Raw genomic sequence first — 25,290 nt, forward strand, 5'->3', positions numbered from 1 at the left:
GTGGTCACTTTAATTTTTATAAATGTGTTTCCCTGCCCAATATTAAGTCCTAATGGGCTTTGGATGGTACTACTTTGATAGGGTGTTTCTCTTGTAGTCATTGTAGCTTCTGTAAACGTGGTAAAAACCAAGGAGTTTAGCAGTAAGAATACACCACGGGTTTTTGAAATTAAATTGTTGACTAATTGTAGTAGTGACTGGGTTGTTTATTTGGCCACTTGTAATTGCTCTGTGTTCTATATTGGACAAACGTCCAGACCAATGAAGCTACGCATTTCAGAACATCTTAGTAATATGAGGAATAAGGTCATTACGAATGCTCTGTATAAGCAAACCCTTGTGCATAGTACTGATTGTTTTCGCTTCACTATTATTGATAAAGGTTGTGGACACAAATTTATTAAAGCCAGATGGCATGAGATGTTAACTAGAAAGGAAAAAGGTTGGATAATTCGACTTGGTGGACTTTTTCCACTGGGTCTAAATGAACATCTGTAAGAAATTTTCAATGTTTCATGCATCTTTTTTGCTTTTGTATGTATATTTGTTGTGACAGGGTTATTTAATATTGGTGGAGGGTATTTGTTTTTTAAAAAAAAAATTTCAGTGGTTCTGGTGTATTTAATGAATTATTTATGAGCTACTGTTTGTTATTGGTTATCTGGTGGTGCTTCAGTTATTTATAAGTGGGTAGTTTTGACCTACTTCTTTTTGACATTGATAAAGGCTCTTTTGGGGCCGAAACCGGTCTGTCTACAATAAAAGTGGTTATTTCCTCATTTGATGCTGGCCGTTCATTTGATTTTATGGTATAAGATGTTGCCATATTAGTAAGAACAAGATCAAAAATGTTATTCCCACTAGGAGGTACTCCAACTAATTGTTCCAGGTCATTTCCATGGTTGCAAACTGTGGGGATCTCCACAAACTGTTAGTAATACTTTCTGGACCAGACTCAAAAGATCACCTTCGCTGGGACAGGTTTGGACAGACTTCATTCTTGGTTGTTCCTGCGTGTGGCGACAGTCCTGAAAATCATAGCCTTGGTTATCTGATTGAGAACTTATTGGAGGAATTGATCTATATCCTCTATCTTTTGGAACTTCTGGTGTCCACTGTCATCACTTGAAAATGCAGGTGAAGAAGTCACTAAAAAGTTACTAACACCCTAATTAAAATTAATTGTCTTTAATGTCAGACTCTTGTATTCAGCTTTTAGAGTGGTAGACAGTTACATCAGTATCATCGTCCAGTTTCATTTCATTTGATAAAGCCTTTCATAGGTCCTGAAGACAAGCTGGTTGAGGAGTTCTTCCTAAATTCTTCATGGTTCAAGGAAACTGAAACCCAAGAGAGGAAGGGAGGTAGGGCCTATATATACGCCATCTGAAGCAAAACTAATTTTCCTCATCCTAAAATCTTTGGAAGGGTAGCTGAGATCAGATCTCTTCTCTATTCAAAGAGCTGGATTGTAGTGTGTAATACATGGACAGATACGACAGCACACACTAGTGCAGAGATTTGGTTCAGATCCATAGCTCTCATCTGCCCAGACGTTTGCCTCACATTTTTGGTCTTTTTCTTATAAAATTGTGTTTTTTTCTGGCAAATCATTGACAAATTATTGAGGATTGAAGTCATAAAATAATGACAGATATTTAAGTTTCAGGCTTCATGCCTGTCAGAAGATTCATATTAATGCAAAACCTGTTATTCTGTCAACTTTTGAAGTTTGTAAAAGAAATATTCAAAAATTGTTCCTATTTTTCAGCCATTGTCCTCCCATTATTTGTCTTTGTTCAGGTTTCTTGCTCCAAGAGGTTGAGAGGTATGTTCAGATCTGGCATTTTGGTCATAGACTAAAGCATCACCTTCACAGATATTAATACTACAGGGGAAGTGAGTGTGATTGTAGACTTCCAGTCTTATAGCTTCAGTACTTTCCTGATGCTAAGGATTCTGGACCCTGTTTACTTAGGGCTTTTCTGGGAGTGGGCATGTTGGAAATTGATCTGTTTAGCGTAAGAAATGACATTGTTTCCTGTGCGTATTCTGCTCAGTTCCACAGAACAGAAGGTCAATGATGATTCTGTCTTCCATGTCTGGGAATTTACTTTCTGGCTTTCATTGTCTTCCTGCCTGATATCAAAATCCAGAGGAAAAAAAATGAAACTCATCCTTATTGTCTTGAGATGGCTGAGAAATTTGTGATTTCAGGCTTTGTGGTCCTTGGTAGTGCAGAAAATGATTCCATTGCATGTCGCAGAACTCTGTTTCAGATTCAGGAAACAATAATCACTTCCTCAGGGCCTTGACATGTATTTAGATTATGTTCTTGCAGTGGATTTTCAAGCAGGAGCCTATTAACTAAAGCCACCATGAAGCCTTTTTACTCTTCTAACACTCATTATTAGGCATTATTATTAATGCCTCTATATATATATACAATCCAAGTTGGGTCCTTTAGTTAAGAAAGTACCGACTATTTTGAAAGATTCCTTTGGGCTTTTAGATGACTTGAAGTCAGATTCTATTACTGTTAATTTATCCTGTGAGACTATATTAGTCACAATGGATATAAAAAACCTTTTTACAAGCATTCCAAATGATTATGGCTTGGAAGCCATAAGAGAATTTTTACTTATGGATGGGACTTTTGACAATGCTAGCCAGATGTTAATCTGTAGTCTTCTTGACATAGTGTTAAATAACAATGTGTTCTTGTTCCAGAATCAAGCATATGCACAGACATGGGGAGTAGCCATGGGCACTCCCTGTGCCAATGCATATGCTAATTTAGTGGTTTATCAATGGGAGAAAAGATTTATCTTCCATAATGACAGGTTCAAGAAAATTATTTTATATAGGCGTTTTGTCGATGATGATATATTATTTTGGAATGGTGATCTGGATTCATTACTGGAATTTGTTACTTATATGGAATCTACCACTTCTTTTTTAAAATTTACATTGGAACAGTCATATACTAATATTAGCTTTTTGGATATCACAATTGCTAAAGACTCTTTGAATAATATTACTACATCTATATATAGAAAGCCCTGTTGGAGGAATGCTATCCTCCATTATAATAGCATGCACCCTCGACACATCTTTCGCAATGTAGTCAGAGGGCAGTTAATTAGAACCGTTTGCCTATGTAATCAGTATGATGACATGGAAATGCAGCTTGAGCATCAAAGAACTCATTTTATTGACAGAGGGTATCCCTCTAGGTTGGTTGATAACCAAATGTCTTTGGTATTGGGAACCTCACCTAATAATTATAAGGGTAATCATTCTAAAAATACTTATCAACAGGGCACGCGATTGGCTTTCAACATTAAATATACTAATGATGTTCAACAAGTTACTAATATTATTATGAATAATTGGAAAATGTTATTACTAGATCCTACGATTGCGCAGATTGTGGGCAAAAGACCCTCCTTTAGATTCAGAAGTAGTATGAATTTGAAAAGATTATTATGTAATGACAAAATGGATGAGTCTATGGTGGACATTAGGGCACTTTTTAAAAAAGGAACGTATCCGTGCACCAGATGCAATATGTGTAGATTTATATCAAAAACACAGTCCTTTACAGTACCTGGTCTGAACCTAACATTTACATCAACATTTTATGCAACATGTGACTCTAAAAATGTGATTTATTTGGCCACCTGTGAGTTGTGTGATGCTTATTATGTAGGAATGACATCAAGGAGGCTTATGTATGTATAACCACGATTATGATATTAGGAAGGAGAATATGAGCAATGCACTAGCCAAACATTGTCATTTGTTCCCGAAGCATCATTTTAAATTCAGGGTTATACAGTCAGTATATAATAACCCGAGAGAAGGTGACAATATTGGTTCCCTCGAACTTTATGAACTCAGTAGATTCTTAACCTCAGGTCACATATTGAACCAGGGCTCAATCAAGCCCTTAGTATCAAACCTGCTCTTCTAGGACGAAAATAATTATAAGCATTGGTACATGTCATGCATTTTTAGCTGTTCTTGATGTTATAAATACAAAGGTCATATATTCTCCTTTGGTGATATTTGGTTCTTAATAATGTACAAAATTTCCTACCCGGTTCTATGATAAGCTATGAATTAAGTAATGGGTGATAGATTAATTTATATGGTGTTTTTAGATATTTAAAAGTTATTTTTAATATTTATAGTTATTTATTATATTAAGTGAATTTTTAAAATGATACTATCACATCAAATATCATATATTCATTAGTGCTTATTATTCTATGTTTAACATAGTCAGATACTGGGATCTGTGTAGATATGAGGAAACCATTTGTAATTGTGAAATACAGCTTTAACTGTGACTTTAATGTTTTATTTTAGGTTGTTTAAATTGATTAATTAGTATTCACAATTGATTGATTGTTTAATTACACAAGGATTTTGAGTATAAATTTGATAGATTTGTTTGTTTGTTGTAACCTGATGAAGCGCGCCATAGAGGTGCGTGAAAGCGCTTGTTCTCATTAAAATCGTTTTAATTACAGCATCATGGTGGTTCCTTACAACTTGTTCTTACATACTCATTATTAGGGGGAAGTGTCCCCTGTCTGATCATAGGCTACTCTTATGTCACTTCAGCTGGCTAACCTGCATGTTGACCTGACCTTCCTCAGGTACCTCTACAACTTTGGGCTCTCTGGCATTTCTTCACATCATGGCCTTGCAAACTTAGGCCCAGCATCGACTGTTTAAGCAGTTGCTTAAGGGGATTCTGCACCTGTGTATTCTTTTGAAGAATTCTGTCATTCTTGTGATATGAACTTCATAACTGACTAGATGGCAACTCTTCCTTTGTAACCAGCTGGTTTCACAACTGTGAGGTTAATTTCTTTGATATTGTTTTCATGCCCTTACCTGTAGAAATCTTGCTAAGCTTCCCACAAAAATCAGGTGTGCCTTAGGACTAATCTTCACTTTTGCCTGAATGTGCTGTTAAAGTTGTCCGCAAACCAGTCCATTTATTTTCCTGTTTTCTTTACAGTTACAGAATTGTGAGAAAGCTAAGCTTTCATATTTTGGCCCTGTACTGTTTATGTGCTTTCTGTCTGATGTGGTGCACACATTTGGTAATTTAGAACAGCTGTTTATGCCTTTTGTTTCAGAGAGGAAGGGGAGACTAAAAGTGGTTAAGAAAATCCTTTCCAAGTGGATTACAAACTGCAATTTTGCCATACATTGAACCGTGTTTTTGACTATACTGTTGTCAAAAGCCACTCCAGCAGAAGTGTAGCTTCTTACAGTACTTGCTTCAGAAGACATTTCATGCATTTATGCAATGGTCACTTTATTGCCACTTCACATCTTTACTAAACTTTATTACATGGACCTTAATTCTAATGGTTGGGCTGCCTTTATCGCTTTAGTAAAGACTTGTCCCAATGGTTACCCACTGCAAAAGACCACTGAAGTCAGATGTGACCAGTGTGTACTAATCATAATAATTGGTCTGTGAGGATAATTTTTCATCTGGGGCTTACCGATTAACCTCACAATTCTTTCCTCTGTCTGCTTGGCTTGTTTTTTCTTCTGCTGTTGATGTACATCCTGTAAACTGAGTGGTGTGTGTGTGTGTGTGTGTGTGTGTGTGTGTGTGTGTGTGTGTGTGTGTGTGTGTGTGTGTGTAATAGACTGTATGCATTTGCATACTTATTTATGTACTGTATATACAGCTATATATGTAAACTGTTTTTTTTCCTGCACTTTGTGACTGCTGTTCATTTAATCGCTCATGTTACTTTAAGAACTGTACTGTTTAATTTACAGGAAGTTTTGTTTTATTCTAAGAACTGTACAGCTTTATTTGTTTACTGGCAGTTCTGTTTGCACATCTGTGACTGTAGTTTGGATTGGATTCAGACTTGGTGGATCCAGTTCTAATTGTTGGATTGAGCACTATAACTAGAGTATCTTTTTTTTTTTTTTTTGGAGTGGCTACCCCCCCCCCCCCAGCCTCTTGGCAGGAGCATATACAGTAGAACTACTCCAATTCAAGGTTATTGGTTCAGGGATCAGTTTTGAGCTTAGAAATTGGGTTTCTTAATGTAATTGCTTTGCTCTTGATTATTACATAAACCTGTATTTGCATGGGTCTGCACTTGATTTGAAAAAGCTCAAGAGAGAGAGGCAGCCAGCCTCTGCTCCTCTGTTCATTTCAAGGCATCCAAGAGAGCTACAAATGCTAAGTTGATTTTTAAACTGTTTTTTCCTGCAATTTGTGACAGCTGTTCATTTACTTGCTTATTTTACTTTAAAAAGTCTACTGGAAGTTCCGTTTTGTTCCAAGAACTGTACTGCTTTACTTATTTACTTGAAGTTCCATTTGCACTTCTGTGGCTGTAGTTTGGATTGGATTCAGACTTGCTGGATCCAGTTCTGATTGTTGGATTGAGCACTATAACTAGAATATCTTTTTTTGGAGTGCACCCCCCCATGCCTCGTTGCAGGAGTATACAGTAGGACTTATCCAATTGAAGGGTATTGTTTCAGGGCTCAGTTTTAAGCGTTGCTGTTGGGTTTCTTCATTTAATTGCTTTGCTCTTGTTTGCGTGCAGCGCACCTATACACGCCATCGGGCAGTGCAGCCCAGAGGGGTTAACCACTGGCAGTTATAGGCACAAAAGTGCTAATAGACAATTTTTCCCCTTGTAAGCAAATGTAATCCAGCAGAGTAATTCTTAAACAGCACCTAGCTACCCAGGGAACCTATTAGCAGCCCCATTACCACTTAAACAAATAACACTAGACCCTGTAGAAATCCCTCCTAAGTACAAACCTCATTCTGTGCACCTCATTGGTTAGTCCCTGTAAAAAAAAAAAAAAAAAAAAAAAAACTAGCCAGATCCCCTCTTTCCTTCATCTGATGAGGCATCTGAAACAAACCTTGCATTATGTACTGCCAGTATCCCTCAGTTTCTCTGGGTCTGCTGAGGCAGTGTAGCAACTGGCTCATGTACACTGACAGCCCTTTACCCCTAAATCACTGAAGTACTATTTGTGAAAAATACACCTATACTAAGAATCTAGAATCCCTGCTCTCTCGTGCTCAGAACAGCAGCAGTGAACAGGTTGTCAACTCACACACCACTGCTCCTGTTCATAATCTGCACCAAACACATAAACCATCATATGCAGAGGCACTGTCCAAAAACCTGTGTAAACACCAGAGACCTCCAAAATACAAACGTTCTACAATTAGCACAACACCCAAAACACCAAATACACATAAAAAACACTGTGTCTCACCAACTACGCCCTTAAGGCAATGCACATCTAATCCAAATGTTTTAGTTATAGGTGACTCAGTAGTGAGACCCAACATATGCCCCATTCACCATGCTGAACAAGGAGAAGGTTTTGGTCAGCTGTCTGTCTGGTTCCAGGATCCATAAGATCACACATGCACTCAGGTTTCTCAAGAACAAGTACCATTATGACTCCGTCATAGTTCATGCTGGTGCGAACGACTTGAGACGTACCTCTTTGGACTATATGAAGAGAGACATGATGGAGCTCTCTGAATGTGTGTCCCAGGCAGTATTCCCTAGCTTTGAGTGGCATTTTACCCTCACTTATGATGGTACTACAACATAAATGGAAAATGATTGACTTAAATAATTGGCTTAGTTTCTGGTGTCATTCTAAGGGGATCCATTTCCTGTCAGCCTGGGATACCATGGTTGATATACCACTCTGCTTTGTCATAGATGGTCTTCACCTGGCACCTTTAGGCTTTTGGGTGCTGGCTAAGACACCTGCCTCCACCATAGTCCCTTTTTTAGGCTAAGGCACAACAACAAAATTTCTGACATAAAAAATATCTAACACAAAGAAATTAAGGGTCATGCTGCTAAACTCTGGGAGTTTAAAAGAGAAGCTGCACTCTGTGGAAGTACTCCTCTCCCTGGAAGATGTTGCTGTCTGAGCAGTCACAGAAACCTGATTCAAGGCCACAGAAAGTACTTCTGCCTTGGAAGGCTACAATGTCTTCCACACTTTCAGACTGCAAATTGAATGTGTAAAAACCAAAGGAGGTGGAGTACCTATCTTAATTAAAGATATTTATGGCTCTAGACTGGTAGGACAGGATAACTCTATGGAATTACTCCAAGTCCAAATTACTGTGGGCAAGACTGCCCTTCACATCATCGTCAGTTACAGGTCCCCTTCCATGAATCAAGATGCCCAAACAGCTTATTTAAATCTCCATGGGACATTTCAATTGCAACCTAACACTCCAGTCATGGGTGAATTCAGCTATCCCTCCATTGATTGGGAAATGTATACTAGCCCAAACACACTTGCACAAAAGTTCCTGGACTTTAACTCAAATGCCTTGGAACAAATAGTGCATTATCCTATAAGGGTCTAAACCTTGTCTTCACCAATAAGAGTGATTGTTGCAACACCTTAAGTGTAGGGCCCGCACTGGTTAAAACTTACTATACATCACTCACTCTTGAAGTATCAGTAATACCAGAATCCCTCCTAGGAGAAGTCAGGCTTAAAAACTGTACCAAAGCTAACTATATCCTTCTAAGGGATGGCATAAATGAAATCCAAGCTCAAGTTTCCAATGATGGATTGACAGCTATGCTAAGCCATATACTGATGCCCTGTGTAAACACTTACACAAATGTAGAGGCACAGCTGTGTATGACAGGATAACAGCTAGATCCTTAAGAAAAAAAAACAAACCACCCTGGTGAATGTCTAGCATTAATAAATTATACAATAAGCGAAAGAAGTCGCTGTCTAAAAATACAAAAGTGAGGCCTAAACAAGCAAATAAAACAACTTGTAAAAACTTCAAAGTGCAACTATGAGAAAAATTTAGCAACCACAGCCAAGGATGACCATAAGTCTTTCTCCAGCTACTTCTGCAACTTAAAATGTAGGACGCAGATGTGTGCTGAACTAACTGTGGGTTGGCATCACACTCACGCTGACCCTGCAGAAACATACAATCCTGCTAGCAGACAGGTTTGGGGAAAATTTCACCACTCTACCCCCAATCATAACACAAACCATATCTTCACCATCTCCTCCTCCCAGCATCTCCAAAGCCAAGAACACAGCCTCTGTGGGACCAGATGGCGTTTGGGTTGCATTCTTAATGTTCTAAAATAAGAGCTAACTACTGCATTAGGCACCCTATTCACCCACAGCCTATATACTGGCTGTGTCCTCGCTGAATGGAAAACTACTGTTATCCACCTTCACAGGGGTAGCTCGGCAACTGACCTGGGTAACTATAGACTCGTACGTTTAACCAGCCTCATCTGTAAGGCAATGGAACAAATCATCATGGACCTCATAAATAGGTGACCTTCAGACCCTCGATCCATCCCAATTTGGCTTTGTCAAAGGCAGGTCATGCCTACTAAACTTAGTGGATTTCTTTAAAAAAAGTGACCAGAGCTGTAGACGAAGACAAGGCTGTGCACACAGTCTATCCTGACTTCGCCAAGGCCTTCAATATAATCCTATATTTGGGTATTAACTTACCCAGTTGAATATCAACCCCTGTATTGTCAGGCGGGTTGCTAATTGGCTCATGGATTGATTACACTCAAAGTGGGAGACTTCACCTCTACCAGCCGATCTGTCTCCAGTGGAGTCCCACAGGGGTCTGTGCTGGGCCCTCTCCTGTTTGGCATATACTTCTTGGAAGTCCAGGCCAAAACGGAGGGACTGTGGCTGACCAAGTTTGTGGATGCCTGCAAAGTAGGTGCAATCACTGAATCCCCAAACGATGTCATGATACTTCAGAAGGGGCTTACACAGACCGATGATTGGTGTCAAAGCCATGGACTTAAAGTAAATGCTAAAAAATGCATCATCATTCCCTTTGGCAAAAACAATGTCCTTGTTGATTATAAAATATACAATAATACCCAAAGCACCAACTCAGTAGTGAGAGACTTAGGAACACAAATTGACTGTGACCTCAACTTTGACCACTATGTGTCTACTGTGGTGATGGTAACATTCTGTGTCACCCACCAGATTAGCAAAGACATCAAGAACAAAAGAGGTCATCAGGCCTCTTCTAGAGTATAATGCTTGCTTTCGTATGTACTGTTCCAGACACTTGCAGCAACTCAAGAGACCTCAGAGATTTCTGACTAAGAAAATTCAGGGTCTCCAGTGCATGTTGGACAGATTGAAGTCACTGCCATTGTGCTCTGTGACATATGTACTACGCCTGGCTTACAGGGCCATCTCTGACCCACATCTAATGGAAATGCTGACATCCGTAAGTCAAATGGGTATAGTCACCTTCTCTAGAGACCTAAATCTAGCTTGCAGTGTAAATAGGACCTGCTGGAGAGACAGATGCATCTCTCAGAGGTTGACACTCCTCTGGAATAGGCTTCCAATTCATGTCAAGCAGTGCACCTCTATGACCCTTTTTAAGCGCAGCCTGGACTACTGGCTGGGGAATCCTAAATTTCTGCAAGGGATTGCTTCTGCTTCTCTCCTGGACATGGTTGATCCTTGTTAAAAAATCTGGGCATAGACATTATCTATTGAGTCTAAACAGCTAGGCTTGTAAGAACCCTCAGGACAGTAGCCTTGTGTGTGTGTGTGTGTGTGTGTGTGTGTGTGTGTGTGTGTGTGTGTGTGTGTGTGTGTGTGTATATACATACATATATATATATATATATATATATATATATATATATATATATATATAGATAGATATATATGTGTGTGTGTGTGAACATATAGTAAGACTAAGCCATCAATGCCGATTCATTCCAACAACTAAGAACAGAAGAATTGGACCCGCCTGCGGCAGGACCCATATTAAGAACTGTTTTCAAGATTTGGTGAGAAGATGATCAGTGAACTGGTGCTGCAGAAAAATCTTTGGAAACGTAGTAGGTCAGTAAGTCATCCTACGGAATGAGGGCTTGAGTGTGTGTGTGTGTGTGTGTGTGTGTGTGTGTGTGTGTGTGTGTGTGTGTGTGTGTGTATAGGTTGTGCTTATATCTGCATGGCACTTCATTTGGCATCACCATAATGTATTTAATGGATGCAAGAATAGGAAACACTTCTCTGTTTTATAAGAGTGGCATTTTGATTTGTTTCTTCTTAGAAAAGCATGTAGTTAATTAGTTTTGGGCTACACCCTGCCATAACTAATTGAAGAAGTGAATAACCATTACTATAGGTTAATTAATTCCTAATTTCAATAATGCTTGTGGATATAAGGAATGTGTTTTTACTATTGTTCATTGAATCTGAAGAAGCGTGCCTTGTGGAAGCACGCGAAAGCGCTCATTCTGTCATTTTAAATAAAGAAGATTTTATTACGTGGTGGTGCTCTCCAGTTTTTACTACATTCTTCGTTTTTTTCTCTGGGAACACCTTTGAGGGTCAGGTTTGCTGCTTTTTTCGATCTTTTGGATTTTTGCTGTGCCTATTCCTGACTCTACATGATGGATACCTCAGCCGTTGAATTAGACTACAATCCGGAGAGGAGCTATTCAAAGTGGAACAGTTTATGTGATAAAAAAGCTAATCCCCTATTGACTTTTGAACTGAGTATGGATGTGACGTCTAATGAAACAGGTACTGTCAATTTGTGGTCGGAGTTTAACTCTGCTTTTAAAGAACTTGAAAATAATTTGTACAGACAGTTTCGTTTAGTATGGCAAAGACGCCATTTAGAGGCATGTCTGCATTTCAAAATTGTTCCAAGAGGGATGAGAGTACTATGCATGCCATCATACGGAGACTCTCATCCGGAACTTTTGAAAAACTGGCAGAAACTCAACCTAGAGCTGAGTTTCAACTACATAAAGCTTCTTATAGACTATTTTCTCCCGATAGAAAATGCTTTGATGGAGAAAAATGATAGTCTATACAAAGAAATGGTGAAAAAATTTAAAGGGGAAATGTTTAACAACAGACTTGACAACTTGTTAGGTCAAGTAAGTGCGTATGAAGAGAGACTCCAAGTAATTAAGTTACGCAAACTTCAGAGGGATTATAATGATTTCATGAATGGTCAGGTCTTTGTATGGGCGAGACAAGATCGTGACAATCCACAACAACGAACTGTAAGGGTAACATCGGACATACATAGAGATGTCTCTGTGGCTGACAGAGACATTGCCCCTTTAACTACACCTATTCCACAGGATGACATCATGCCGACATTAACCGGAAGTCTTAGACAAGTCTCACAGGGATTCCAGGATACTCCACCACCCAATCAATTGGCTCTGCAGCAGCAGGTGGATCTGGGAGCGAGACCGAAGCTTCAACAGACCAACATTGAGTCTTTTTTGCCATTACCGGTGCGTGTAAGACGGAACTCAAGAGGAAGATCGGAAAGTCGCACCAGAAGGAAAAGGAAGTTTTCAGGAGAACCGCAACACAAGAGGGGACGACAGAAGGACTAAATAATTTGGTCTATAATTTATCGGACTTAACCTTGAATAATGTGGATATTTCTATGTTGAACAAAGGCCTAAGTTATATACCGGCGCAAATAAGTAAGATTTCTGATTTGCTAATAGATCTAAGAGCATTTACTCGTAAAATTGCACTGAAATTGTCTTTTAAAAATGTTAAAAATGTACAAAATGATTCAAGTCAGGGTATAGCCTCTAATACTCAATGTATGTTTGAAGGTTTTAAAAGGAAAAGCCTATATACACCAGTGTTTCATCCGTGTATTGATGCATTTATTAAACTGTGTGAAAATGATTTATATAAACATTATAGACAGTATAATAAGGGTGCATTACATTTGTTCCATAATTTATTGCAGGAAGAATGGGATTCTTTGAATCGTCTAACTGAGAATAATAATGTGGTGGTTAGACCAGTAGATAAAGGTGGGGGTTTGGTGTTACTGAACAGAAAGGATTATTGTATGTATATGGAACTTCTTCTTAAAGATAATACTACTTATAAACTGATAGATGAAGTAACTGTTCAAGGCCTGATTTTTCAGGTACATCAAGAATTGAATGAACTTTTACTATGTAGACAGATCAGTTATGATTTTTATCTTTTTTTACTGATTGAACATCCTACTATACCTTATTTAAAAGGTCTTCCAAAAATGCACAAGGGACAGATACCTCCTCCTATGCGTCCCATTGTGGTTGGACACAACTGGGTAACTGAAAATCTGTCCATATTTCTGGAGAAGAAATTAAGACCATTAGTATCATCAGTACCCACAATTCTAAGAGATTCATATCAGTTGATTGATTACATTAAGAAATTAGAGTTTGAGGTCACAGAAACACATCTCTTAGTCACATTAGACGTTAAGAGTCTATTTACTGTAATTCCGAATCTCTATGGTATGGAAGCCATTAGATCTATATTAAACAAGGAAGGTAGTTTCACTAATAATGAACAAATTCTAATTAATACACTACTGGAAATTGTTCTGACTAAGAATGTTATGATGTTTGATGAACACTTTTATATACAACAGTGGGGGGTGGCCATGGGCACCCCCTGCGCCAACACATATGCAAATCTTGTTGTATATAATTGGGAGACTACAAATCTTTTTACTCACCCTGGCTTTAAGAAGATACTTTTTTATCATAGGTTTGTAGATGATATACTTTTACTATGGGAAGGAACCATACAGGAATTAAAAAGTTTTATATCGGATTTAGAGATGACTACAGATTTCTTAAAGTTCTCAATTGAATACTCTCTCTCAGAAATTGAATTTTTGGATTTAAAAATTAAGAAGGATGGACAAGGGGGATTAGAGACATCTTTATTCAGGAAAGCATGCTGGAGAAATAATTTGTTGCAATATGACAGCATGCATCCGAGATTCATGTTTAAAAATATAGTAAAAAGTCAATATGTAAGGGTAGATAGAATATGTCAAGATTTTTACGTTAAACATCGTGAATTTGACATACTAGAAAAGATGTTTCAAGATAGGAAATATAATCCAGATATGGTCAGAAATATTAAAGATTCATTTGTACAAGAGAAAGATATATCTGAGGGTCTAAAATACTCTAGTCATTCTAATACAGGAAGGACTTGGAACCTTTCATCCAGAAGGAATTATATAAATCCTTCTAAAATAAATTCGGACTATGTTAGATGTATTATTACATATACAAGTGATAATAAATATATAACAGAAATTATCTCGAAGAACTGGCCTATCCTGACAACAAATGAAGATATTAAACAATTGGTTGGTGTAAGACCGAATTTTGTTTATAAGAATTCTAAGAACCTGAAACGGATATTATGTGATGAAAAACTGCATAGATCATTGACACCCTATAATCCATTCAAAAATAACATAAGAGGAACCCACTCTTGTGGGAAGTGTAGTTCTTGTGAGTGGATATCTAAGGATAAGACATTCTTCCACTCTGAGCTACTATTTAACTTTGAATTTAAGTGTACAGCAAACTGTGAGGATAGTAATGTCATATACCTGGCCACCTGTGAGTCATGCCCGGCTTTTTATATAGGCATGACCACAAGGAGGCTCAGGGATAGGATACAAGAACATATTTATGCCATTAAAAAAGCTGACAAAAAGAATGCGTTAGCTAAACATATTGTAGACTATCCAGAACATAAGTTTCTCTTTAGAGTTTTACAAAAGAAGAAAATGAATACTAGAAAAGGTGACAACTTCAATGACCTTGAGAACTTAGAATTAAATTGGATATTTAATTTTAGAGCTCAAAGTCCTCCAGGTTTGAATGTATATGTGAGTATTAGATCACACTTGAAAAGACGGAAGTATTAACACAAAATGAAATGTTTGTCTATTGTATATGGTCCCTATCAGTTTTAATATTTAGTTTTTAGTTCTGCATTTAGCATTACACTTCACAATGTATTAAGAATTATTTCTTTTTTGGATTTATATGAATATATATCTATTTATTTATTTATTTATTTATCTGTCTATTGTAATTATGTATTATATAGATGTTAGTTTTAACACATATTTATATATTTATATAAAAAGCATCTTTATATGGGATTGTTATGAAGTGTTTTAGTATAGATATTGTGAATGGGATGATGGTGTTTTAACATGCAAGCAGCTACAGTTCTTTGGCTGATGTGTATATAGGCTGCAATATGATTTGTATATAATCCAAGATCAGTAGTTTTTAGTGAGTAGTTTTATGCATATACTAAACTTTGTTACATAGAGGCTGTGCATAACATGGAGCTTTTCCACCAGATCTTAGTAATAGCTTTATTTAATATAAGAATAATGTATTTAATGGATGCAAGAATAGGAAACACTTCTCTGTTTTATAAGAGTGGCATTTTGATTTGTTTCTTCTTAGAAAAGCATGTAGTTAATTAGTTTTGGGCTACACCCTGCCATAACTAATTGAAGAAGTGAATAACCATTACTATAGGTTAATTAATTCCTAATTTCAGTAATGCTTGTGGATATAAGGAATGTGTTTTTACTATTGTTTATTGAATCTGAAGAAGCGTGCCTTGTGGAAGCACGCGAAAGCGCTCATTCTGTCATTTTAAATAAAGAAGATTTTATTACGTGGTGGTGTTCTCCAGTTTTTACTACATCATTTGGCATCACAATGTGCTTTGGCAGAAGTGTGTTCATACCCAAACTTCACAATGAAAAATATGGAATTGTGCCAAGGTGGAGATATCAGAAACAACAAACTAAAGTGTATTATATTATTATTAGTATTAGTAGTAGTAGGAATAGTATCATTATTAGTATTACTATCATCATCATCATAATCATCCACCAGCAGCTAATCATCAGCTGTGACCACCTCCTTTCCTGGTATTCTAGGTCTGACATATTTTAGGGCTGGTGAGGATATTGAGGCTGTTAGTGCAGCATTGTACTGCTGCTGGGGAATATAAGTGCAGCATCGTACTGCTGCTGGGGAGTATAAGTGCAGCATCGTACTGCTGTTGGGGAGTATAAGTGCAGCATCGTACTGCTGTTGGGGAGTATAAGTGCAGCATCGTACAACTGCTGGGGAGTATAAATGCAGCATCGTATGGCTGCTAGGGAGTATAAGTGCAGCATCGTACGACTGTTGTGGAGTATAAGTTCAGCATCGTACGGCTGCTGGGGAGTATAAATGCAGCATCATATGGCTGCTGTGGAGTATAAGTACAGCATTGTACTGCCACTGGGGAATACAAGTGCAGCATCGTGCTGCCGCTGGGGAGTACAAGTGCAGCATCGTGCTGCCGCTGGGGAGTACAAGTGCAGCATCGTGCTGCCGCTGGGGAGTACAAGTGCAGCATCGTGCTGCCGCTGGGGAATACAAGTGCAGCATCGTGCTGCCGCTGGGGAGTACAAGTGCAGCATCGTGCTGCCGCTGGCGAGTACAAGTGCAGCATCGTGCTGCCGCTGGGGTATATACCCCAACTCCACCACCCCATGTCAGCCTTGCAAACTCCAATATGTTTCTCTTTTGAGAGTTGAGTGTGGGCGTACACTCATATACAATGTCTCAACTAAGTGTTACACTGCTTGCAGTATGAATCTTGTCATGCTCTTAATGCTGCTACTGCGGTGAACTTAGGTTCCTTTCTTCTCCCCAGGATAAATGAGTCTACGTAGGATGCTCACTGCCATCCTCCCCTGCCTGGTCCAACCACAGCCCTTACCATTACTGGTCACAGTCATGGCTCTATCCCACTGCACAGTGGAGCCATTGAAGGTCCCAGTTGGTGCAGTCTCAGTAGCTTAACAGGTAGCACACTTACCTTTGATGCAGAAGGCTGTGGATTCTATTCCCACACCAGGTAATTGGATTAATTTTCCAGTTCTGTCACTGCTGTGTAGCATAAGGGGAGTGCTACACTCCTGAGTATTACTTCAGATGAGACATTAAGCCAAGGTCCCATCTCCATGAGTTGGTGGTAGTTCAGGTGGCTATTGAAGATCCCATGATACAGCTGTGTTATGAAAAGAGGCCATTGGCTTATTGGACTAACCCAATCAACAAAGGGTATATAAATAAATTAACCACTGCAGAAGGCTAGTTGCAGAGTAGCTGATATGGTTAATCCATATCCATAGCATTTTACTTGGAGACCATCTGAAGTTTTTACATGTATACATTTTTTGCAGGTGCCTCTCAACAAATAGTTCTTTACCAGATAAACAGTTCTGATTAGTATAGTATATAAAGTTGTTTTGCTGGATTGCTTCTTGTGGTACTTGAATGTTGGGGCTTTATTAGTTTGTATGTCATATCTGGTTTCTGGTTAAGAATGACACCTCATTGTGAGACCTTTTTCCAGTTTGAATGCTGACAGTTAATAACAGAGATATTCTGTAAGGGCTTCTCTTTATATTTTTCCATTTGTTGGATGTCTGCAGCATGCATTCTGTTAGATCATTCTTCTTTTTGCAGAATCATGTTTTTTGGTTTCTTGGGAGGGCAGAATTAAAAATGGCGACAACTGTTAGACTGCTGTGTGTCCAAAATGCTTATAGAATTAAGTGATCTGTTATAGTGTACACTGACTACTCAGAGCAAACAGTTTTGCATTACGCTGGATAGTCAGATAATATAGTCATTATTACAGTAGCTGTTGATGGTGTTTTTCTCAGATTAAAATTACAAGTTCTCACTTAACTGTGTTTTCTTCAAATAGACTTAGAACTGATGCTCTTGATTTGTTCTGTTTTAGAGTTTCCAGTATGTACAGTGTGTTGCTGGCTGCCTTCAGCTGATGCTGAGGGTGAATGAGTATCGTTTTGCCTGGGTAGAGGCTGACGGCGTAAACTGGTCAGTATTTTTTTTTAATAAAAATATTTGTTTGCATTTGTTTACCAGGAAATTTTGACTAGGTTGCAATTCCCTTTTCATTGAAGGCATGGGGAGAAAAGCTTCAAAAAGTATGCAGCATACATTGCAGTAAATATTCATGCAAAATAAACAACACAGTTAAACCTTAAACCTATTTACATAAAAGATGTACAGGTAAATACGATATTCTATAATGCTTGTTCATTAGCTAAGGATCTTAATGAAGTACTGTAAGTGATAGGTTACTAGTAATTGCAGAAGACCTGAATCAGCAAGTGACAATCATCAACTCCCTTTTTCCCATTTTCTATGTGGGGTCAGGGTGTCTGCCTACTGTCACCATCTCTCGCTATTCAGTGCCATTTTCCTGCTTTCTTTGACACTCATGCCTGACTGTCGCAGGTTTTCTCTCACACAATCCATCTACCTCTTTGCTGGACATCCTCATTTCCTCTTGCCTTCTTCTTGTCTGTCCCAACTCTTCTTCACCAGATTGTCGTTTGCTTTTCTGCACATGTGCCTGAACCGCCATAATCTTTTCTCTTAGACCTTTTCTGCAATTGAAGCTACTTTATCTTCTGCTGTGATGTCCTCATTTATTTGTCTTTCCCATGGTGTGCATCCCACCACCTGTCTCAGGCAGATGTTCATCGTGCATACAGCTGCAGTCATAACAGATGGGTTATCCTGCTGTCAGGTGGGTCCTCGGTTGGCCGAATTCCAAAGTCTAGGTCTGGCGTCGGTTGTCGTCGCTTCCTCCCTGACGTCATTGCGGCAGGGGTATAAAAGAGGCAGCCGACGCCATTTTCTTCAGTCTTTCTTGCCACGCGGTGCCCGAAGCAGAAGCAGTTTGCAAGTGCCGGTCGGCCAGCTCCTGAGATTTACGAAGTATTTCAGCTGAAGTCTTTTTGAAAGCTAAGTACCCCGTTGGGGAAACTTTTCTTGCCTCACACCGATGTCAGACAAAGTTAATAATTGCATTTCATGTGGGAAGCAAATACCGCATAAGGATTTCCACTCTTACTGTATACCTTGCTTAGGCCCAGACCACGACGTCTCGGCCTGCCGTTTTTGTGCTAGATTCAACAAATGCACTATTAAGCGTCAGGCGGAGTTCGCCCTTCACTTTTTTGGCAAAAAATTTAATTATATTATGTCGTCGGATACTTCCGACTCCAGTTTTGAGCAAAAAACGCAAAGATAAGGACCGGCATACGAGGTCCGCACCACCTACTGATACCACGCTAAGGCCGACTACCAGTTCTCGGGTACTCAGCGAGGCACCTACGCAGCCCCTGAGTACCGATGACAATGCATTACCGGTGTCTTCAGTACTTGATTGGCGGGGAAACTCAGAATTTAGACAGGCCTGCTATTTCTCAAGGGGTCTTCAGGCCTTCCTCCTTCTCTAGTAAAGCCTTCACTAAATCTAAAACAGCCATGAAAACCAAAAAACAGGTTCCTCAGACACCCTCTCAAGGCACCATGCCTAAAAAACAGATGCTTAAAATGGCTGAGGATTTGATTACTCTTATCAGGGGTTCTCAACCCCCCCCCCCTCTGGCAAAAGGCCCAGATTAGAGGAAGACTACCCTTCCTCAGATCAAGCTTCTATTACCTCAGAACTATCTGAGGACCAGGATTGTGCCTATTCTCCATTCGAAGACTCTGATGCAGAGGAGTCTATCCCCTCGGCCCCGAGGACTTCTCTTTTGGGGAAACCCTGCATACATTGAGGGAACACTTTCACTGGGAAGGTCAAGATTACTCAGCATCCAAGAAAAGGCTCAGGGAATTTCTTCTGCTCCCCAGCATAGGCCTCTGGCTATCCCTCCTGTTTTAGATATATTGGATGATGTGTACACAGAAGCCAGCCTTAATCCCTGATTCTCACCAGTTCCTATATAAAAGCCATACTGCTGACCCATAAACTATTTCACAGGGTCCCAAGGGAATTAAGGCCTCTACTGCTAAAAACCCATTACCTTCAGAGAGAGATTCCAGATCTTTAGAAAGGTGGGGGGAAAAGGTGTACACCTCGGTCACTTTAACCATGAGGGCATTAAACTGTCAGTTCCATATGTTAAAGTATCAACAGTTTTTGATATCTCAGCTGAAAAGCAAAATGACACAACCAGAACAACCAGATTTAAAAGACTTGTAGGATTTGTTGCATGGTGCAGAGCAAGTGGGGAAACATACCTTGCAGTGTGGTTTTGATGCTTTAGAGGCCTCATGTAGAGCTGCTGTTACGGGGTCTGTTATACGTAGGCATGCTTGGCTCAAAGAGCAAACCTTACCAGATCATGTCAAAGCTAAATTATTAGATCTTCAAAAAGATGTATTGTTTGGTGTTAAAGCAGAGGAGGTGCTAAAGAAAATGGAGGAAAAAGCGAAATCAATGCAAACAGTGAAAGATTTCCTGCAGGTACAGCCTCCACGTTTCAGCAGAAACTGGCCTTCAAAAAATTGGCCCTTTCCAGCCACAGACAAACCTCAAAGGGGCAGATACAGGCATCCAAGGGGTAGAGGGCAATCTCAAGGATCTTTCAGAGCCAGACAGTGGCAAGCACCAACCCCAAGAGGTGGAGAAGATAGATCACAGTCTTTTAGAAAACAGACACAATGACTTCCCCCTACACCTGCCAAGCAAAGCTTTAATGGCAGCACCTTTGGGCGGAAAACTGACATTATTCTCAAACAACTGGCATATAGTTACAAAAGACAAATGGATTCTGGACATTATAGACAGAGGCTACAGGTTCCACTTTCACACCCTTCCAAAAATGAGAGGCATGCCAAACCTGCCACAAAATCAAAGGGCAGAGGCACAAAAACAAATTTCAGCTCTCACCAGATATGCTCAGAATTAGTCCAAAATGATACAAAAATCACTGAACCCACAGACATTGCCAACATACTGGCAGACAGGTTCAGTGCAAACTTCACCCCCCTTTCCCCCCCTAAAGGAGAGATAACTATCCTAGCGGAGTGTAGCCTCCCAGACATCTCAAATGCGCAGGTGAAAGCTGCTCTCTCTAAAGCTAAAAACACAGCATCAATGGGACCGGATGGTGTCCCCGGCTGTGTGCTACACGAGCTAAATGAGGAATTAAACTCGCACATAAGGCAGCTGTTTAATCTCAGCCTTACCACAGGATACGTGCCCAAGGAGTGGCGTCACGGCAACTGTGGTCCCACTCCACAAAGGCGGTGCCTCTCGGACCCTGGTAATTACCGCCCCATAAGCTTAACAAGTCTAGTCTGCAAAGCTATGGAGAGGATCATAATGGAGCTCATAAACAAAGATATAGGGACTTGCAGACATTGGACCCGACCCAGTCTGGCCGTCAAGGGCAGATCATGCCTTTTGAACTTGGTCGACTTCTTTGAAACAGTCACCAAGGCCATTGATGAGGAAAGGCAGTCCATACAGCCTACCTTGACCTTGCAAAGGCTTTCGACACAATACCCCACTGGTATTGTAGAAAAACTTACCAGCTTAAATGTAAACCCATATGTCACAAGATGGGTTGCAAACTGGCTTAAGGACAGAACCCACAGGGTTACAGTTGCTGGCGCTATGTCAGACTCCAAGCCGGTCACAAGTGGTGTCCCACAGGGCTCGGTCCTTGGCCCCCTATTGTTCGGCATCTACTTCTCAGAAGTACAGGCCAACATGGGAGGACTTTGGCTGACAAAGTTTGCAGACGACTGCAAACTGGGCGCCATAGTGGAAAGTGCATCGGACACGGATATCCTTCAGAAGGGACTCACGGAAACAGATAGCTGGTACCAGAGCCATGGCCTGAAGTTAAACGCTAAAAAATGTATAGTCATACCCTTCGGGGAAAAACAAGGTAACCCAAGCTACCATATAGGTGGCAATCCACTAAGCACAGAAGAGGTTATCAGGGACCTGGGGACCCAGGTTGACAGTGGCCTTTCTTTTGACACTCACGTTGCTAAAGTGGTTAGAAAGACCTTCTACATTGCCCACCTGATCATGAAGGGATTCACATCCAGATCTAGTGAGGTCATTGTTCCCCTGTACTCTTCACTTATCAGACCAATGATCGAGTACAATGCCCCATTCTGGATGTATCTCACCCGACATCTGCAGCAATTGGAGAGACCCCAAAAGTTCCTCACCAAAAGGATAAAGGGACTCCAAAATCTGTCATATGCTGCCAGATTGAAGAAACTCCAGCTCTATTCAGTCGCATACCATTTGCTCAGAGGTGACATGTGCCTGACATACAAGGCCATGTCCAACCCGGAATTAATGGACATGCTCCACCTCAAAAAATCCAAATCCACCAAAACCACTAGAGCAAGCGACTTAAACCTTAGCATGGATATAAATAGGACGTGCTGGAGGGATAGATTTATTACTGAGACTCCCTATGCTGTGGAATAAAATCCCGGTCCATGTGAGGCAGAGCACCTCGCTGGCTCTGTTCAAGAGAAATCTTGACCTGTGGATGGGAGATCGTAGGTTTACCCCGGGAATCATCTCTGTGTCACTGCTGGACAGAGGCACAACAAACTAATGGGTACAGTATTTTTTCATATAAGGGGTGGCGTAAGCCACAAAACTTTGGGCTAGGCTTATAAATGCCTTAGGACAGATAGCCTAGTATAAACCTATGAACTTATGAACCTATGGACATGAAAGCAATTCAAGAGGTACCTACAAAAGAACAAGGTCAAGGGTTTTATTCCAGACTATTCCTGGTACCAAGGAAAGACAGAGATTGGAGACCTATCTTAGACCTATCCATCCTAAACACATATCTACAGGTGCCAAAATTCAAGATGCTCACATTACAGCAGCTTCTTCCCATGCTGGGCAAGGAGTCTTGGCTGGTAACATTGGACCTCAAGGAGGCATACCTGCATGTCCCTATCAGACAAGATTGCAGAAGATACCTCAGATTTCTTGCAGGTTCAACCCATTGCCAATTCTCTGCATTGTCCTTTGGCTTATCTACTGCACCCAGAGTGTTTACGAAATGCCTGGCATCAGTAATCGCCTTCTGCAGACTACAAGGGATACAAATCTACCCATATCTGGACGATTGCCTGATCCAAGCGGACAGCAAGGACATACTACTGCAGCACCTGGCGTTTGTAATAAAACTGTTGAACTTCCTGGGATACACAGTCAACAAAAAAAAAATCAAAACTAATACCCTCTCAACAAATAATTTTCCTGGGTGCCAACTTGGATACAACCACCCAGATGGCCTACCTCACGCCAGACAAGCAAGGGCAACTGTCTCAATACTTCAGAAAAATGGCAACTTACACCAGGCTAACTGCAAGGAAAGTCCTGCAGGCTCTGGGATTCTTGGCATCTTGCATCCTACTTATCCCATGTGCAAAGCTGCATATGAGGAAACTTCAATGGTACCTAAAAAACTTATGGTCTCAACACAGCCACAGCTTGGAAGCAATTATACCACTCATTCCATGCCTTCAAAAGGAATTTATGTGGTGGGCTCAAGCTTGCCAAAGAAACACAGGTCTTCCTTTCTGTGTACCTCAAGCAACTCAAATCATCACAACAGATGCCTCAGACTATGCCTGGGGAGCACACATGACAGATCAGTGCATTCAGGGAAAATGGGCACGAAAAGAGAAGCTCCTTCACATCAACCAAAAGGAAATGCTAGCCGTGCAAAAGGCTATTATGGCCTTCAAAGACCTATTGCATCCAGGCCAGCTATTGATAAGGACAGACAACACCACAGTGATGTGGTACACAAACAAACAGGGGGGAACTCATTCATACCCCCAGTGCAGGCAAGCCATGACCCTATGGAACACAGCACTGGAATTGAAAATTCAACTACAGGCACAACTCCTGCCAGGGAAGGAAAACACACTGGCAGACAACCTAAGCAGAAATATGACAGATCCACACGAATGGAAGTTGCATCCTCAAATTTTCACAAAGATAACTTAGGCATGGGGACAGCCAGACATAGATCTCTTTGCTACCCACAGAAATTGCCAGTTGAAAAAATTTTGTTCAAGGACCTATTATCCACAGGCCTGGAAAGTGGACGCACTTTCCTTCAATTGGGCAACATTGACAGTCTATGCCTTCCGCCTCTTCCTCTGCTGCCCAAAGTTCTATTAAAAGCCAGAGCAGAGAGGCCGAAAATTATTCTCATTGCTCCAGACTGGCCAAGGCAACACTGGTATCCACTCCTGAAGAGCCTGACACATTCCCCACCATGGATCCTACCTCTAGTCCCTCTTCTGTTGTCCCAGCACAACTACAAAACTCTTCACAGCCATCTCAAAACTCTAAATCTAGCTGCATGGAGAATTCCTTGATTTCCCAACAGTTTCTCCTCTCCAAGGAGGTGCAGCATGTCATCTTGGAGGCCAGAAGACCTTCTACTAGAAAGGCCTACTCTGCCAAATGGAAACGATTTTGTGCCTAGAATCAAAAGAAGGGACAGAATCCTTGGGTAATAAATATACCTCAAATTTTACAGTACCTAGCTGAGATGTTAAACAATGGACTTTCCTTCTCCTCCATCAAGATCCACACTTCAGCCATTTCTGCACAATATAACAAAGATCCTCCTTTATTCTCTCATCCTCTCTTAAGGCAGTTCCTCAGAGGGGCAAAGAATATAAAACCCCCAAGGAAACTACCAGTCCCTGCTTGGGACCTCAACTTCGTTTTGGAAAAGCTGACCCTTCCTCCCTTCGAGCCAGCTTCTTCATCAGAGTTACAGTACTTGTCATGGAAAACAGCCTTTCTTCTGGCTATCACCTCAGCTCGCAGGGTTTCGGAGCTACAGGCCCTCATGGCTGTGCAACCATTCATCATTTTCCATCAGGACAGAGTTTCCTTGCGAACCAACCCTACCTTTATGCCAAAGGTAGTATCCAGTGTAGCTTTGAATCAGACTATCCACTTACCTACCTTTTATCCTAATCCACAAAACAAAGGGGAAAGACTACTACAGTCCTTGGACATTCACAGACAACTTTGTTATTATTTGGACAGGACAAAGCCATTCAGGAAATCTGAGCAACTCTTTGTGTCCTGTGCTGCAGGTGCTCAAGGAAAGGCTATTTCCAAACAGACAATTTCAAAATGGATAGCCCACTGCTACGCTTCTGTTACTCATTTCATGGGAAAACAGTGCCTGCATGCATCAGATCCCACTCCACCAGAGCCACAGCTACCTCTGCAGCCTTCCTCAGGGGGGTCCCTACCAAGGATATTTTGGAAGCAGCCACCTGGAGTTCAGTGCACACTTTCTCCAAGCACTATCACCTCCCACTATACTCTAAATCTTGAGCGGGCTTTGCCACAGCAGTCCTGCAGGGCATCCTAGCCCCTCCTAGTTCCACTTAGTGCCTACCACCCTTACTTAGCTTTGGGATTCTACCCATCTGTTATGACTGCAGC

The 25,290-nt window shown here is 40.5% G+C and overlaps 1 protein-coding gene across 1 annotated transcript in view; it reads left to right on the plus strand.

The window, feature by feature from the left end:
• The window catches only part of ATP6V1H (ATPase H+ transporting V1 subunit H), a gene marked incomplete in the record, with an annotated part of 1,920,819 nt that overhangs the window by 672,304 nt on the left and 1,223,225 nt on the right, over positions 1-25,290 (plus strand). Inside the window, 1 exon segment of the mRNA XM_044065517.1 lies at positions 17,731-17,828. Coding sequence (XP_043921452.1) covers positions 17,731-17,828 — 98 coding nt within the window.

Source organism: Protopterus annectens, chromosome 3.part0 (genome assembly GCF_019279795.1).
Source record: "Protopterus annectens isolate FY-2018-M chromosome 3.part0, PAN1.0, whole genome shotgun sequence".
Classification (NCBI taxonomy): domain Eukaryota; kingdom Metazoa; phylum Chordata; order Ceratodontiformes; family Protopteridae; genus Protopterus; species Protopterus annectens.